At 39.8% G+C, this 18,724-nt stretch overlaps 1 protein-coding gene across 3 annotated transcripts; it reads left to right on the forward strand.

Annotated features, from left to right (window-relative positions):
* The first annotated feature begins 279 nt into the window (after nt 1–279).
* On the forward strand, nt 280–18,713 carry dnm2b (dynamin 2b). 3 transcript variants are annotated; one of them, XM_082535098.1, is made up of 20 exons: nt 280–753; nt 3,277–3,350; nt 3,616–3,765; nt 3,858–4,061; nt 4,280–4,378; nt 6,209–6,369; nt 6,477–6,619; nt 6,710–6,845; nt 7,042–7,109; nt 8,436–8,574; nt 9,383–9,469; nt 9,559–9,629; nt 12,722–12,776; nt 14,549–14,659; nt 14,874–14,983; nt 15,082–15,193; nt 15,993–16,160; nt 16,480–16,706; nt 17,372–17,587; nt 17,816–18,713. In XM_082535098.1, exons 1-20 carry the CDS (start codon nt 593–595, stop codon nt 17,883–17,885), a joined length of 2,562 nt encoding a protein of 853 aa, XP_082391224.1. In that variant the 5' UTR covers nt 280–592; the 3' UTR covers nt 17,886–18,713. The 3 variants fall into 3 exon arrangements, with proteins under 3 accessions (XP_082391224.1, XP_082391223.1, XP_082391225.1); XM_082535097.1 differs by lacking the exon at nt 8,436–8,574 and adding an exon at nt 7,420–7,558 and having other exon boundaries at nt 281–753; XM_082535099.1 differs by lacking the exon at nt 8,436–8,574 and adding an exon at nt 7,420–7,558 and having other exon boundaries at nt 281–753; nt 17,819–18,713.
* The last annotated feature ends 11 nt before the right edge of the window (nt 18,714–18,724 follow it).

An 18,724-nucleotide genomic window follows, 5' to 3' on the forward strand; every position in this document is an offset into this window, starting at 1 on the left:
ATTAAAGAGACAAAAAGTACAGTCAACCTTGTAAAAAAAATTAAATAAAGCAAAAACATTACAGACAAAACAAAGAAAAATACTGTTTAGGAATTAAACTTGAAATTCAAAATCGTTGTTTCTTAGTACCAGTGGTGAAACGAGTGTTTTTATGAATAAGATAAGTCTCTTTTCTAATTTGTCAAAGTTCAAAAACTACTGTGCTCTGTCATAAAAATGATGACATATGTATGTGTACACTGACAGACATCCCAAACGACCAATAACTGACCAAAATGACGCTCCAGGCGGAGCTACAATCTCCGGCGGAGGCTGGGTGTCGCCTGACCGGATGATGACAGAAGTTTTCAGTCTAATGTGGCGACTTTTATCATGCGATCACACATTTAAGACTGTTGCGAGTTTACTAAAGGCTGGTGGGACTTCTGACTCTTAGCTCTCTCGTGTCGTACTGAAATAAACTCCCCGAGCCTGTGACAGACTGCACTGCCATTCGGGAACTTTTGGTTTGCTGGACAAGAGACCCCCTTGGCTCCTGTTTGACCGTGGAGGAGAGCAGAATAAAGCCCACTGAGCTGACCGAGCTGCAGCTATGGGAAACCGGGGAATGGAAGACTTGATTCCCCTCATCAACAAGCTCCAAGACGCCTTCAGCTCTATCGGCCAGACCTGCAACTTGGACCTGCCTCAGATAGCGGTCGTCGGCGGTCAGAGTGCAGGGAAGAGCTCCGTGTTGGAGAATTTCGTTGGGAGGTTGTACCATTAATATGTAGAATTGGCTAAAACTGACACTGTGAAGCTTAACTTTCTTTTTTTGGCAGGAGTCTCTCGTTGTTCTTTTAATAAAAACAACACAGAGCTTTTGCGTAAAAGTCGCCAGCTAAACACTTGGTTACGCGTCTGTGTGTCGGAGCCTCCCAGTTTTCCAACAGATTATTTCCATTATGGAGCTGTGCTATTCACGATCGATAATTACGCATTTTACGCAAGAACACAGCTGTTTGTTTAGTGACTGGCAGAACTGGTACAAAACGAGTGTTAAAGTAAAGTGCAATAAAAAAAAAAAAAAGCTTTCGTCTTAGCGTCCATGTTGTTGAACTATACAGTCAAGAATGTGACTTTCTCATTAGATCTGTGTCCACTGTTCTTTCCAGTCATTGCTTCCTATTAGGCCCATTCTGTCAAACATTTACAAAGGCTGTTTTCCTTGAGACTGCTCATTCTGAAAAGAAAGATAGCTTCATAGTCCTCAAATTACACAGGTCAGGTAAATGTTTTACTTTCAAGGGTGAGGTATGTAAAGGTTGTTAGCAGTTATGATGAAGTCATCGTGGATTGATCATTTATTATGAGACAGTTACACCCATCGTATATATATGAAAATGCCTTGACTCTGCCCTCTCAGCATGCTAAGCACTGTTGAATTTCTTTGTGAGGCTGATGAATGAGCTAGAAGGAATTCCAGTAAGCAGTGTATGATTCTTCTTGATGATAAATAGCAGTAAAACAGCTGTTACATTATTGCCATATGTTTGAGGCACTCTGCTCACTTTATTACGTTGTGTAAAATAATCAGTATTTTACATTAAAAACACATTGACATAGCTTGAAACAAAATCCGGAAGGGGAATGTGACATGGCCGTAATGCAGTTATAGGGGCCTAATCCACAGTTTGAGTTTAGTAACAAAGTAACAGGACCACTTTAATCGACTACATGTCCAAATGATTTCATTTGTTGTTCAAGAGATCGGGAATGTGGATTAGGCTGCCATGTCTCCTTTTTCCCCGTTTCCTTTTGTCTCCAAGTCCCAAGCAGTGGCCGAGGGAGACAGTAGAGGCATTGATGTGTTTGTGCTGGGGTCATCAGTGATGTCACCAGCTGCACTGTCATGTGTATATGACACACTGGGTACCACCAGATACCCACAGAAGAGCACAGAGCTGTTTTCATGTTTGTTAGTTGCTCCACTGACATTCAGAGATGAAGCACTGCGTTTTGAGATTGGGGGGTTTACTTGTTTTACGAAGGTGGAAGTTAGTTTTTGTCAGACACATCCGGCTAACAGTTTCGATTATTGATGTAGGTTTTTTTTTTCTATTTTATTGTTTTATTTTATTGTTTATAAAATGTTGACAAGTTTCCCTTATTTTAGTTCTCCACTAAATGGGAAAAAAGTTCCTTTTACATTTTGCTATAATGTAAAATTATCCCCCAAAATTAAATTTTTGTTTGTTTAAAAAAAGAAAAGAAAAGATTATCATAATGCAAAATGTTCATGATTAATTTTGTGTTGGTGGACTAAATCATCAGTTGTTGTTTTTTTAAATTGTACTTGGTTTAGAGGACAAAAAACAGTTAGCAGTGTCCTTTGCAATTCCAGTTTAGATGACCCGCTGCTTCAACCGATTCATGTTGTGGTTTCATAAGTGACAGGAAGAGAGAGAAAAAAACAGGATGGGTCCACAGTTGTGCAATTTCCTCCCTGCGCTGTCAGCAATGACTACAAGCAGAGGCTGTATACATGTGTATAGCTTCAAATCATTATATGTTAGTGCGTGGGGCTTATTTACCTTACAATAAAACTTGGACCTTGCTGCTGGCTGGGCATGCAAACAGAAAAACAGATAAGGACATATTTTCATGGCCCAGAGAGATGTGTAGTCGGTGACCTGGAAATGATCACGATTCTATCGGACAGGAGTTTCCATTGTGATGAATGTGTATGTAATGAGAAGGGCAAACAGTGGGAGACATCTATTTGTCTTTGATCTATTTATATTGAACAGGGATGCAAGTCAATCTTGGGTTTGCATTAATAATGCAAAACCTCAGATGGAGGCCTGCATTTCCAGTTAATGGTATATGAAAGCTGTTTTACACCATGAACTCTTATTTTGGTAGGGGATGCTAAATATGTAGGATTTTGATATAGTTTAAAAATGAAATTGATGTTTTTTGTTGTTGTATTTACTTATAAGTCAAGCCCTTTTTGTAAAGCACCTTTTATTTGCCGGTTTTAAGATCACTTCACAGATGCCGTACAAGCTGATAATAAGACAGAAAAATGTTACAAAACAAATAAAAAAGTAGATTTAGTGCTATGTAAAATATATTACTAAACACAAGGAATTATAAAGTATAATAGAATAAGAAATGCAAAAAACATAAGTGCTGTAAACGCTGTATGAAACTAAAAAAGAAAAAAGAAAAAAGAAAAGCCTGTCCATTAAACATTACTTGTTGTGTTAAACTTTACCTGCTTCTCTCCTTCAGGGACTTTTTGCCCAGAGGATCTGGCATCGTCACCCGTCGCCCTCTCATCCTCCAGCTGGTTAACAGTAAAGCAGGCAAGTTGTTTCTCAGTTGTTAGGAAGTAGTTCTTGAAAATCTGGTCTTTCTTGAAGAAAGCTGGAGAAATTTACCACACAGGATTGTTTTGCGTTTACAATCCTGCACTCTAAATCCATATCAATACAGGTTTAATAATTGCATCATTTATGCCACTAATTGAGCTTCACTCACTACATCTTACAGCTGTGTTACTTTGTGCCGTTTCTTTCCAGTCCATTCGGTTTTCTCCTTGCCGTCTAAAACTTGTTTATCTCCATGTAGAGTATGCAGAGTTCTTGCACTGTAAAGGAAGGAAGTTTGTGGACTTTGATGAGGTCCGCCAGGAGATCGAAGCGGAAACAGACCGTCTCACTGGATCCAACAAAGGCATCTCCCCTATCCCCATCAACCTCCGTGTCTACTCCCCTAATGGTACCACACACACGTTTACAAACTCAGCCTTCTTAGTGCCAGTGCTCAACATCCGTCTGACCACTTTCACCGTTCCCTCTTTTCTCTGTCAGTGCTGAACCTGACCCTGATTGACCTACCGGGGATGACTAAAGTGCCTGTCGGTGACCAACCCCAGGACATTGAGCATCAGATCAGAGACATGTTGCTACAGTTCATCACTAAGGAGAGTTGTCTGATCCTGGCTGTTACCCCTGCAAACACAGACCTGGCCAACTCAGATGCCCTCAAGATAGCAAAGGAGGTGGACCCTCAGGGTAAGCCAATGTTCAGAATATGTGGACCTACACACATCTACATATTTCTTTTTGTAACTTTTTCGGTATAATTTTTGCAGCAACTTCAGGGATTGTACAGCAACTGCAAATTATTTGTTACTCAACAGTTATTAATGCTGATGACAATAAGTTTTTATTTGAAATCATTCTGAGATTATCTATCTGAATGCTAAAACATAATTATGACTTTTCTTCAGGGCTACGGACCATTGGTGTGATCACAAAGTTGGACTTGATGGACGAGGGGACAGATGCACGAGACATCCTGGAAAACAAACTTCTGCCGCTCCGCAGAGGTACGGACACAAAACCAAAGCATTAAAACTCCCACGCCATACCCACAGCAGTATCACCTGTTGTTTTGTGGACAACAGGTTTTGCTATATTGTTGTTTTCTTTAAACCTCGCATGACTATATTGGGACAACAGCCAGAGATATTTTAAGATAGAGGCATGTCTCTCAAATAATCCCAAATTAATTGATGAATTGAATGAGGCGGAAAAAGAACTACCAGGAGGGAAAGAATTAGGCAAAATTAGCAAACATGGAGCAAAAAATCTGTGATAAACTTGAACCTAGGTTGCTGCAGTGGCCTTTGGAATATGGATTAGCCTGTGCATAAGATGCACGGTAGCAGCATGCAAGTCAGCCACATGTTTAAGCTTTTTTTAAAATTTTATTTTATCTTATTTTATTTGTCAGATTTGACTGATGATTCCATACACAGTTTTTATGCTGCATTAACCAATGAAATAGAAGTTAATATTAATAATGATACAAAATAATTGCCCGATTAAGTGTGCATTTAAAGATGGCTGATTACTTTCCTTTGTAAAAGGATGTTGTTTTACACAGTTTTGTGTTGCCAATTAACAGCCACAGTTAGCATCATTTTAGTTAGCATCCTATTTAATACTTACTTACTGGAATAACTGAACATCAGCTCTTTAGAGTGCATTCGGGTAAAATGCTAGACAACACGACACCTACCTATTACTCAGACAGCCACAAACATAATAAAGCATAATGTGGTTGCCATAAAAACAGGGGGATTAACTGTAAAGACCAAATCTATTTTGTTCCTGACTCCAACCTCCTGAGACCCAAGGACAAAAGAATCTTCCCACTGAACTTTTTTGTGATTTCCTGCCTCTTTGGAGCTAAAAGAGGCCACCCAAACACATGAGATATCAATGGAAAGTCCAGGATGTCCTCTATTTAGTACATCAGGACTTAGTAGGGTAGCTCAAATGAGTCAAAAAAGCAAATGTCCATTACAGAGGTCATAAATGAATAGCCTGGTTGTCAGGAGGATAAACAAGAAGTTGAACATTTTAATACAGGGGTAAAAAAAGCTACTGCATAGCCTCTAGTGGGGATTGGTGGAATTGCAGCTCATGTTTCAAAGAGGCTCTTTTGACTTAAGGTTTGCTTCAATTTTTACCTGTTATTTCAGATTCTGACACTTTATTGTCATTATCATTTCCACAGCAACAAAATGAAATGCATCCAGTAGAAGAATAGAGCAATAAAAAGAAAGCAAATTCATAATAACTAAGGAAAAACAACATAATAAAACACAGTCACGTGTTCTTGTTTTTTCACATATTACACATTGCCTTCCCACTGCTTTCGAAAACAGCAGTCAAAGGGCATTTATTCAGCATTAGGTGGAATAATTACTTTAGGAAAGAAACTGATCTTTAATCGGTTTGTCCTTGATTTAATAGCTCTGAATTTCCTCCCCAAGGGCAAGAGCTCAAACAGAGGTTTACTGGGTGTGTGTTGAGCCTTTGAGAGTATTTTTATGAGTTTTCTTTTTTAAATTGATGTAAAACAAACACTGTTTTAATCAGAGTTTAAGAAATTAACTTTGTAGGAACTGCATGTAGCTTTTTGTATAATATTTAGTTTTGTAATTTTTAACATATTTGGCCTAGCAACCAAAAGAACTTTTTAGTCACATGTGCTGTTGTTTTAGTAAAGTGTGGGGGGATGTTCCACTTTGTGAATTCTGTCTGGTCTTTAGTAAATCCATTAAATTTCTTGTGTGACTACAAATCAAAAAATGATGTGGTTCTGGTCTTCTAAACTCCCTGGGTGCCTTGTTTGTACTTTTCTTTAGGCTATATTGGTGTGGTGAACCGCAGTCAAAAGGACATTGATGGGAAGAAAGACATCCGTGCCGCTTTAGCCGCTGAAAGGAAGTTCTTCCTGTCTCATCCTGCATACAGGCACATTGCAGAACGCATGGGTACACCACACCTCCAGAAGTCCCTCAATCAAGTGAGACACACACCTGATTATACAAACACATATATCAGGCAACGACAGTCACTTATAGCACAGAAGTGTTCATAAAAACGTACAATTTTTTTGTAACTTCTTTACAGCAACTCACCAACCACATCCGCGACACGTTGCCAGGGTTACGCAGTAAACTCCAAAGCCAGCTGCTATCACTGGAGAAGGAGGTGGAGGAATACAAAAACTTCCGTCCTGACGACCCGGCACGCAAGACAAAGGCGTTACTTCAGTCAGTACCCACTTCCACAGACCCAGATCCACAGATGCATGAAAACTCTACAGGATATTACATTTAATATTCATTTTGTAAAACCTGCAGGATGGTGCAGCAGTTTGGTGTGGACTTTGAGAAGTGTATAGAAGGGTCTGGAGATCAAGTGGATACTTCCAACTTGTCTGGTGGAGCGAAGATTAACCGTATCTTTCATGAGCGGTTTCCCTTTGAACTAGTGAAGGTGACAAGTGTTATCATCCCTTTTCTCAAAAACAATTATTTTTCTTTGTTTTTTTGAGTTCTTTTAGGTCATATATTTTTTATTTGCCCCTGAATTACCCAAAGAACACAAGCGCCTCTTAGACTGTTGCTACTGTTAATTTGGCTGCAAGTATCACCGATGATACACATAATGAATCAAATCCACTGTGTCTTAGATGGAGTTTGATGAGAAGGAGCTGAGGAAAGAGATCAGCTATGCCATCAAGAACATCCATGGAGTCAGGCAAGTTGAGCCAGGCTGTGAAAAAACCCCACACATTTGTCTGCTCACCTGTCTTACCTCTTTTCTGTCCGCGCTTTATGTGTCCCTCTTTTGTGTCCTGGCTATAATGTGTTTTTTTTTCTGTAACCATTTTCTGTAATCTCTCGGCTGCTTGTCAGCCTTATGTATATTTTCTTTCCTCTGCTCTTCCTCGTTTGTTTTTCTCCACTCTCCGTTCATGCCTTCCCTGTGTGTATGTACCTGTTTCACACTGTTCCCATGTGTCTCCTACTCCATGTCTCCATGTTTGTCTTGTCTGTATGTCCTTCAGGACAGGCCTGTTCACCCCAGACTTGGCGTTTGAGGCCATAGTGAAAAAGCAGATCATTAAGCTGAAAGAGCCCTGTCTGAAATGCATCGACCTGGTCATCCAGGAGCTCATCAACACAGTCAGACAGTGCACCAATAAGGTATCACTGCATGGTCGCCTGCCCGACTGCTACTCATGCATAGCTTGTACTGCCAGATGTAATTTTTCACCCAACAGTAGCCATTTTTGTGTGCATCTGGACATTTTTTTCTTGGATTGCACAACTGAAACAGGAATTTAAAGAACTATTTTATAATCCTGCTTTGAGGTTTTCTGATATGAAGAAAACAATATAAAGCTACGTGTTCTGGCTGTACTGCAGTGCATTGGAGTGTGTAGTAAGAGATAGACGGGCTGTGACACATTCCTGTACAGGTTCTTTGCAAAAAACAAGCTGCAGGCCTGGTTTGAAGAAATAGCTCGAGACAGCGTCTACAGCCACAGCTGCTTCCTGAGATTATACTTAATCAAAGCCCTGCTTTGAACTAAATTTCAGCATGCTATTGTTTCTGTTCAATCGCGAAACTCCAACATATAGCTGACACTGGGGGGAACTCTTTTTGGGCAAGTTGAAATTGTGTTATGAAGGTGGGACTAACCAAAGTTGTTAGGCTTTATTGTGATTGCCTGTACACAGTTTGATGTCGTGTTTCTACAGCGACAAAGAAGATATAAGCCGACCAGCTAACTTGCACATGTACAGGAAGCTGAAACCTCCATCAACCTGCAGCTTGTTTCTGTTCTGAACATGAAGTAGAACTAACTAACCACCTGTTTTTCCCTTTTGTCATATTCCTCAACCTTCATCTTTACATCCCCTCTTTAAATGCTTTGTTTTCCCAAACTATTCCATCCAACATGGGCTTTTTGGTTTTTTTTTATCACCATTCCCTTTTTTCTCCCACCATGGCACATACAACACTTCCTCCTCTTTCTCCTGATATTAAACCTCCAACTCCCACGATGCATCACTACAGGACAGGCCTGTTCACCCCAGACTTGGCGTTTGAAGCTATAGTGAAAAAGCAGATCATTAAGCTGAAAGATCCCTGTCTGAAATGTGTTGACCTGGTCGTCGTCGAGCTTGTCACCCTGATCAGGAAGTGCACTGAAAAGGTAAACATGAATAGCAGAGAGGCATGTTGAGGTTATGGAGAGAGAGCTAAAGGACAAAAGAGTGAAGGAGAAAAAACAGACAGGCTAAGACTCAATAGTGATAAAGAGCAGATAAATTCAATAAACTAACTCGTCCTGTCAGTGTCCCGCTGCTTGAAGGCTTTGCTGAACATCCATCCTGCTGCTCCCCTGGACCCCCAATGACAAATCCAAGAGCCCCTTCCCACTCTGATCCTGAAATCCACTCAGCCCATCATCACTGGGATTAGTGATTTAACACTACCTCACCAATATCAAATCCATTCCCCTCTCACAAGACATGTGGCTGCTTAAAATGGCACAGCTGTGGCTGGTGTTGTGTATATTTCAAGTGGTGTACCTTTTCTACACTATTCACATCCACAATGAGACACTCACAATGCTCTTCCAGACTGTTTTTTCCCTCTTTCCTATCTTTTAACCTCACTGATTTCCTGGTTTCTCTATGAGCTTGAGATTATAGTACAGTGGAAGGGGTTAATTAACCCGGTGCTGTTTTATAATATGGTTACATTTTCATAGATAAGAAAAAATCTCAAGCTGATAGAGGACTTGTTAACGCATGCCTCCTAAGGTGTTGTGTGTTAGTTGTCTGACCTCAAACATGTGTTCATGGTGTAACTTAACTGTCACTGGTTGAGTGTAGCTGCTGACAAGGAGACACAGATTGTTTTACAGTGTTGAGCCTGCATGCAGTAACAGTGTATCCGTGTGTAATCTGCATCAATCTGCAGCAGTGCATGTGTCTCTGTATGTGTGCTTTCTACAGCTGACCTCGTACCCCCGACTGAGAGAGGAGACCGAGCGGATTGTCACCACTTATATCAGAGAGAGAGACAGCAAAACCAAAGACCAGGTGCGTGCTAGAGATGGAGCTTGCCTGAACAATTATAAAGCTTGCCTTGTTTGTGTACACAACACGTCATGTTTTGCCCTCTTTGGCAGGTGCTGCTGTTGATTGACATTGAGCTGTCCTACATAAACACTAACCATGAGGACTTTATTGGATTTGCCAAGTAAGACCAACTTAAAATATAGATTATTCAGTTTAATTAGGATAAGTAAATGTGGGGGTTCATATTCACTTTTTAATTATATACATGATAGTAAAATCTTTCCATTTCCATGATAAATCGTAGTGGCTAAAACATTATCTGCCTTTTTCCACCACTAGTTGCTGCCAGAAAACATCTAAGTCTTAAATCATTTAGCAAGCAAGTGGCTGTCATGTGACCTGCCTCCTGTGTGCTCCAAACACGAACCCATAACTGAAAACTCATCTGAAGCAGACTCATATGCCACATGTGAGAAAGGGCATCTGCGTAAACAGCTTTATTCTCTTTAAGATCAATTCAGTGTGTAGAGTTTATCAATCAAATCTTGAGCTTTATCGTGTGGAACTTTCAAACTGTTCTGTAGTATCAGGAAAAAGTAAGCCTAAATTTGAAATGATGCATACACAGGCTAAGATTCTTTCTCAACACAAAAAGCATTCACTTAAATTTATTGGGACTATTTTACCTTTACAGTTAAAATACAACCTAAGGGCGGCACCGATTACCTCACACCTGTCAGTGGAATTACCCTAGAGCAGTTTCTTGTAACTTGTCAGTTAACGTGTCAGAATTTGTAGAAGTGAGAATTTGCAGTTGTTTTTCTTTTTGTGCTGTTTTAGTGATAGATATTTCGTCACACTGTTGTAAACCACATGTTTAATCATCAATTTCAGTTCTAACAATGAACAAACATAATCATTAGCCATGACTGTAGGTGATTAGTCACTGGGCACTGTATTAGGTACACCTAGTACCTAGGGTGGAGCTCCTTTTGCCTTGGGAGCTCCACCTTATGCCTTTTTTCATAGCAGAGAATCAACAAAGCACTGGAAAATATATTTTTCAAAGATTTTGGTCCATATTGAAGTGATAGCACCACAGTTGGATTTGTCAGTTGCACGTCCATCTATTCACCACCTCCCCAAAGGTCCTCCACTGGATTCAGATATAGTAAATGTGGAGGCCTTTTAAGAACATTCAACTCATTTTCATTTTCAAGAAACCAGCTCGAGATAATCTGAGCTTTGTGACATGACACTCTATCCTGTTGAACAGCCAACAGAAAGCAGGTACATTGTAATCATAAAATCATAAAAAGGTACTCAGGGAGCCTCTGTATGCTCACTGTGTATGCTCACTTGGTATTAAGGGGCCTAAAGTGTGCCAAGAAAACCTGTCTCACACCATTACACCATCACCAGCCTAAATGTTTGACACATGGTAGGATGAATCCCTCCTTTTAAGTTGTTTATGCAAAATAAAAGGAGGGATTCATCCTACTCATCCTGGTCCAGTGAGAGTCCGATTTCCACTGCTGCATTTGCATCAGAAAGTTGTTTATGCAAAATTCTGATGCAAATGCAGCAGTGGAAATCGGACTCTCACTGGACCAGGCAACATTTCTCCAGTCTTTTACTGTCCTTTTGTGTAGCCTCAGTTTTCTGTTCTTCTGCCTGTTGTGTGCTCAGTGATGCTCTTCTTCATAGCTTGGTTGTGACGAGTGGTTATTTTTATCAGCTTTAAGCAGTCTGGCTATTCTACTCTGACCTCTGACATCTACAAGTCATTTTCTCACAGAGAACTGTCGTCAGCTGCATATTATCTTTTTTCAGGACCATCTGTTGTAAACCCTAGAGATGGTTGTGTAGATCAGCACTTTCTGAAACACTCAGACAAGCTCGCCTCACACCTGTAATAGTGCCACATTCAAAGCCACTTAAACCACCTTGTTCTCTTTTTTTTTTTTTTTTTTTTTTTTTTGGCCTGTCCCGTTTGGCTCTTTTGCCATCAGAATTGTTGTCTAAAGGCAAAGAAAGATGCCCAACGGATTTACTTTACCAAACTGACCATCCCAGCCTTGCCGTAATGGTCCATTTGATTCACCTTTTATTGTTTATTTTATTTTCACTTACTGAATACGGGACAGACTTGACTGGGGGAAAGAAGGGGAGAAAGAAAGAGGGAAAGAGAAACAGCTGAGAAGAGGGACGGGGGAGAAGGGCAAAAGACAAAAACCAACAGAACGGGCAGAGAAAAAAAAATGCATATATCAATCACCTGGATCACCTGCTGAGAAAGAAAAAAGAAAGCAAGCAGAAGAGAACAAGAGTAATAAAACAACATCACAATGATATATGGGAATATGACAGTAAATACTAAATGTTAAACATTATTGTGCAGCACATAAGATCAACAGAACACAGTGTGCTTTGAGGTAGGAGCCAAAAAGGGTGTAGTTTGTGGGTGTGATCACCCGTGTGTACACCTGTGAGCATGGACGCGCTTGTTTTTTGTTTTTTAAAAGGTTCCTTCCTTCCTTTTAAAAAACCACCTTGTTCTCAATTTTGATGCTCAGTTTGAACTTTAGCAGGTCAGCTCGAACATGCCTAAATGCACTGACTGTCTGCAAAGTGACTGACTGATTAAATATTTGCATTAATGGGCAGTTGAACGGCTAATAAAGTGGGCATTTTGTGTAAATATATTTTGGTTTGGTTAACGTTTAATCTTTCTGCCTTTTAGTTTAAAATGAAATTCTACTAAACCCAAATGCATTTAAAGGCTACTCAACAGTTCATCCTGCTCTGCCTTAACCTCCTAGGACCTGGTGTCCACATATGTGGACATCACATTTTGGGTTATTTAGACCAAAATACTCAATTCTGCTCTACAAAGGCCTGATATCCACTTACGAGGACATTATACTGCTACTGTTCTATCCAAATTTTAAACTAATATCCTCATATGTGGCTCTTATTTTTCATAAAAACAAAAATAAGGTAAAAAAAAATCTGGTAATTCTTTGTTTTTACATTCATCCGGCCCCAATCAGCCCAAATATCAAAGAGAAATTAAAAATGCATGCCATGGAAGAGTTCGGGTCTTAGGAGGTTAAAGATAAAAAAAATATATCAAAAGCAAACTGATGTCTTAGATTCTTTTATGTTGCATGAAAGATTCCAAGAGTAGTGACAGTTATTGACTTTCTCCGTCATCTGTTCCCCGTTTGAAAACAGTTCTGTATCTGATGTTATGAAATCTGCCTCCTACAGCGCCCAGCAAAGGACTGCAGCTAATGCCACCAAGAAGCGAGCCATGCCCAATCAGGTGATCAAAGATACAGTCTACACCTCATCTAAAGTGCACATGCCTCTGTGATGTCATCATAGACCCTGCTTCCATCTGCTGTTATTCTGTTTTCATTTCTTGATGTTGTCTCAGCCTATCTCTCCTGCCATTACTACCTTGTTTCGTCACACGTTCATACTCTTGTCTGTGGCCCTCTAGTACTCTCCCTTAATTTCCCTTTCCTCTGCCTCTTCTTGTGGTTCTCCTTTAAATAGCCCAGGGAGAGATTCTTGTAAGTATGAAGCCCCCACGTCTCCATTTGTCACTTCCTTCTTCACTGGGTGCAGAGTGAATGGTCATTCGGACCATGCCGAGAAGCAAGATTTGTACTCCGTGATGAGAGGAATTGGGAAGTGAGAGTTACACTAACAAGGATGTGTTATGAGAACTGGAGTAGCTGTCATTAAAAAAAAGCAAACAAACAAAAAAACTTACAGCTTCCTTTTTTAAAATTCACTGTAATGTTCTGTATACACAAGGCAAGTTGATGTGTGGGAATTTGGGACAATTTTTATTAAACTTACGATAAGTTCACAGTCACATGTACTAAAAAAAAAATTCTGGAAAAACTTTGTTGTTTGGAGTAAATTGCAGCAAACCAGTAAAGACAACCCACTACCTAAAGAAAGTAGAAAAACTGTCTGTAAACTTGCAGTTTCAGCAGGATTTACCGGCGTTAGAAGCCCAACAGTGCATCATTTGTCAGGAGAAGCTGATTACTGATATGGTGCCAAATTAGCTAAAGAGGCGCTTGGAAATCAATCATGACATCTTAGAAATCTTAGAAAGATTGAAACCAGAAGAAAATGCCAACGGAGTGAGATTGTAGGTTTCCTGCTAGGTCCAGGGTCCACTAATGTGCCTCAAATGTACCTAAGCTCCCTCCGTGTGTGTCAGGCACAAAGAAATTGAAAACCACTGGCCAAATCATAAAGGATGCCCGTGTGGATGTGTTTTAACAGAATAGACTGATACAAACTGCTGCCATAGCATAAACAGCTGTGGCTTTGTTATTTTGTAGCTCACAGCTCAGATGCTCAGTTCTTTTGCTGTGTCAGTGACCATTCCACAGAAACAAACAAGAAATTTGTAGCTCCACTCCAGCACATTTGATTAATGAAATTTAGCCATCAGTAATCCCTTCCAAGCTGAACTACAGGCTCTTTTAAAAATCACATTTTAATTGCAGTATTAAGACTTTAAGTAATTAACAGTGACACATATCTGCAATTATGACTAATTATACTGGGAAATTCGTGCACTAGTGGTCTATAAAAGTTACATTTTGAACCAATTTGTCACAGCTATCCACTGTAACAAATTGTCTGCAAGGCTGACGCACCAACTGTGCAATCCATCTATGGTTACGCCAACCAGATTTCAAGTATTGCATACGTCTGCTCATTATCCCTGTGTGTTCATTTGTCTTCCTGTTCATCAGTCTGGCAGTAAAAAGGATGCAAAGAAGGTGACTTTCCATTTGAACCTATTATCACTTGTTTGTACTCTTTGTGGTGCATTTATTGATGCTGTACGGACTGATCTGATTGCTTAGTGATCTCCTTTTTTTTATTAAGAACATTGTTACACCAGCATGGCTGCTATGTTGCTGTTTTTAATGTTGCTGTGGCATTTTTTGGGGCATATATTCGGAGTATGTTTAGGTTTCATTTGTTTTTACCATTCTGGTCGCTTGCTGTTGATCACCTGTCTGTACAGCTTAATCAACTGTTGGACTTAACTGTGTACAGGTCATCCGCAGAGGTTGGCTCACCATCAACATCAGCATTATGAAAGGGGGATCCAAGGAATACTGGTTTGTCCTGACTGCCGAGTCTCTGTCCTGGTACAAAGACGAAGAGGTAAGGCTGCTTTCAAAGACAAAAGGTTAAGTAATAATTTACTGGAGTAAAGCGGAAGTTACAGCATACCAACAATGGCAATATCTTACGTGTGCGTTTAAAGAAATGTCTTAAAGTTATTCCGAGCAGTGAATGAGTTTGTTTTGAAATAACTTTATGCATTTCAGTCTGTCTACTTTTCAACTTGTCAATACATAACTGTTTCTTTTATCAGGAAAAGGAAAAGAAGTATATGCTGCCTCTTGACAACCTGAAGCTGAGAGATGTGGAAAAGGGCTTCATGTCCAGCAAGCACGTCTTTGCCATCTTCAATACTGAACAGAGGTGTGGATGCTTTAATCGACTATAATCATTACAGTGATGCTGGGATTGGTTTTTTAGATATGATCTTTGGTCAAAGTTTGTGCATGTCTTTTTTACAGGAATGTGTACAAAGACCTGCGTCAGATTGAACTGGCATGTGACACTCAGGAGGATGTTGACAGCTGGAAGGCTTCCTTCCTGAGAGCTGGTGTTTACCCAGAAAAGGACCAGGTATTTCATTGTTACACTTACAATCTAGAAAACTGGGGAACCGTTTATTCTAGTGCTTTCAGAGGTGAGTATTACAAAGCATTATGTTCAGAGTACACTGAAGGAAACTGCAATAACAATCACAACAGTGCATTGCAAACTGTTGCATTGTCACAGGAACAACATGCAAATATCTTTATCTTTGACAAATTGCTGCTAATTCCATTTTACACAGCTTCAACTATAGAAGACAGATTTTAAAAATGGAATATTTGAGCAGCAAAATCAGTTTTGCTTTGATCTGCCCAAAAGTCATTTACATGTCTCCTTAATTGGACTATGGGGAAGTGTCAGACCTACATCTTTTAATCTTTTACGTATAAGTATAAAGTTTCACACCTTTAATGTGCAGCTGTCACATTAGAAGTGAAAAGCAGCAGCGTTAAAATTAATATAATGTTATAAATTCATGATAATTAACCACCATCTGCAAGGACTTCACTTATTCCTAGCACTATTGTGCCTTTTTCACCAAGTCTCATTTTATGTGAGCACACACAGAGGCTGAAGAAGAAACTCTCGATTCACAAAGGAATTGTATTACCGTTTATCTCTGACGGAGGTTTTATTCATATATTTATTTAAAGCTAGCTCACAAAAGAAAGCCTGGCTGTGTTGAAATACCTTTGCATCGTACCCTTCTGCTGGTACAGTCCAGAATTGGTGTTTCTAAATGTGTTAACTTTTTATCTAAAGACACCTGCTATTCATGGTCATTTTTGCTTCGTCTGTCTCTGTCCATCTGTCTGGTGTCCTGCAGACTGAGAATGAAGATGCGATTAATTCTAGCGATACCGTGTCCATGGACCCGCAGCTGGAACGACAGGTGGAGACTATCCGCAACCTTGTGGACTCATACATCAGCATTGTCAACAAGTCCATCAGAGATCTCATGCCCAAGACCATCATGCATCTCATGATCAACAGCGTATGTCTACTGCTTTATTGCTGTGACTCAACATTAGTCGGAGACTTTACTCAAAGCAGGCAGGAAGCAGACAGCTGCTGAGTGTAGTGGTACAGATAAAAGAGTCATACATTTCCCCTCAGGAGTTGGCAAAGACTAAAACAGTGTTAAAAAGGGGGGCTGGGAATAATTATATAATAATTTAAACATTGCACTTTATCTAAAAAGCAACTTTATAGAGTCCTGCTCAAAATTATTTATAGCTTTTCAAATGTGGAATACCAAATCTTATTAGAATTCGTTTTCTAAACTGCTGCCCTTTTCCCACTCGCACTTCCAGGCCAAGGACTTCATCCACTCAGAGCTGCTTGCCTACCTGTACTCTGCAGGGGACCAGGGCAGCTTGATGGAGGAGTCAGCAGAGCAGGCTCAGAGGAGAGATGAGATGCTGAGGATGTACCACGCTCTGAAAGAGGCTCTGGTCATCATCGGAGATATCAGCACCACCACGATTTCTACTCCAGTCCCGCCACCCGTCGACGATACCTGGATTGCCAAAGAGCCAAGGTACAACATAATTTTGGACAAATTCACACAACACTTACATAAAATATTACATTAAAACTTAAATACAAGATAAAACAAAGCTGCTGAGACTATGGAAATAATAAAGGGAAATAAAAAAACAATATTAATAATAATTAAAACCCTTTTCACACTTGTATTAACAATGAACTCATGTGATTTGGGAAGTACCCACAACATCTGTGTTTTGGGCAACACAAAGACAAGTTCACTCTAAATTTACTGACATCTGTGGTCACCAGGTAGAGACCCAGTGTTACTATTAATAGACATATAGTCACTGTTGATTTGTTTCAATGTTTCCAAACCACTGAATATCCCAAAGTAATGTTAGTTCTCTGCAAAACAGACAAACTAGGCTTGACTCATTTTATTACTCCAGATGTCCAGCAGAGGTCAGCTAAAGACTGTTTTTTCCACCAATGCAAAAGAGCATTTTCAGTTATACCAGCATCCAACTATGTTCATGTTTTTTGCAGTAATGAAACAGATTGAAGTATAAAAGTCACATAATATGAGTTCTGTCGGCTGGAACATCAAAAAAGACAGTATCGTTTACCCTATTTAAATATATGCTATGCTAAAATTAAATATATGACATTTGTTTTTGACATGATATTAAATATCTTTCCGTATCTTTCTTTCAGTCCTCCAGCATCCCGTCCTGGCACCGCATCAGGGGCCCCTCCCAGCCGACCCCCAGGGGTGAGGGGGTCCACTCCAGGTCCTCCATCTGCTGTCAACCCATCACCAGCATTTGGACCTCCCGTGCCTTCCCGGCCTCCAGGCGATCCCAACTCTGTTCCTCTAGTCCCATCAAGGCCGGCCCGTGTGCCTCCAGCGCTGCCACCGGGCGTTCCTAGGTAAAACTACACACACACACACATACAGACCTTGAAGCTTTTTTTGTGTGGCTTTGGTATTGGGGAAAGTTGCACTGAAACATTTGGTGAAGGGCTGCACTATGTGTTACTCAGGCTTTTGTTGGTGGTTTGGGAAAAACGGATGCATGACCTTCTGATAATATTTTTCCTTGCATGTTCCCTCCCCTTCCCTTCCCCCAATACCTCTTCTCCTCTCTTTTCCTGCAGCAGAAGACCACCGGCTGCTCCCAACCGACCTACTATCATACGTCCTTCAGAGCCCTCGCTTCTTGATTAGAAACCTTTTTTTTTATCTGGTCTTAAAGACTTTGTTTACACTTATATATTTCTTTTAAGCAGAAATAGTCACTAATTTTTTTCCTGTAACTTTAGACTACTGTTAAGTAGTAATCTGATGCTGTTTCAGTCTGTGCATTTCAGAAGCATATTGTATGTAATTGTGAGATTTTTTTTAACAAGTACATAATGACATTTCCTGCATTTAGTATTATGAAAGGGGATAAATTTGATGACTTTAATGGCTCAAAAGTGTGGAACCAGTAAGTCAGGCTGAATTTTTCATTGTGCATTTAAATTGAAATGTGTCTTACAACAATACAATTTATAACTTTTTGTATTATGTGTACTTGCTAATATTTTGTCAGCAATTTTACACACTATTCACCTCAATAAGTAAAACCGCACTTTTCTCTCAATTTTTCTCAGCTTCAAACAGGCTTATACAAATTAGAGTGACCAGTATTTTATATGCTTGATAATTTTGACTAATTAAGTTTTTATGGGTAAGGTTTTACCATTTCTGTTTTAAAGACCAAGTAAACAAGAGACAGAAGAGGGGAAAAACCCACTGCTGCTGGAGCAGTGGGGTTTTTTCTGGTTTAACAACAATAAATATACAGTAGTTGAGGTAAGAGTGAACTTACCCAGTCAAACACCCAGTCTGACAATTACCTCCCACAACTGTTCATCCTCATTAGTGCCTACAGTAAAGAAAGAAATTATAATTACTTAAAAAAAAATCTAAGCCATAATGGAAAAAAATGTAAGGAAGACGTTCTTCTTCTTCATGAAGTGATGGAGTGAATAAATGAATAGAAAAAGACAAGTGTTTGGTGG

Source organism: Aulonocara stuartgranti (assembly GCF_965226115.1).
Source record: "Aulonocara stuartgranti genome assembly, chromosome: 6".
In the NCBI taxonomy this organism is placed as follows: Eukaryota; Metazoa; Chordata; class Actinopteri; order Cichliformes; family Cichlidae; genus Aulonocara; species Aulonocara stuartgranti.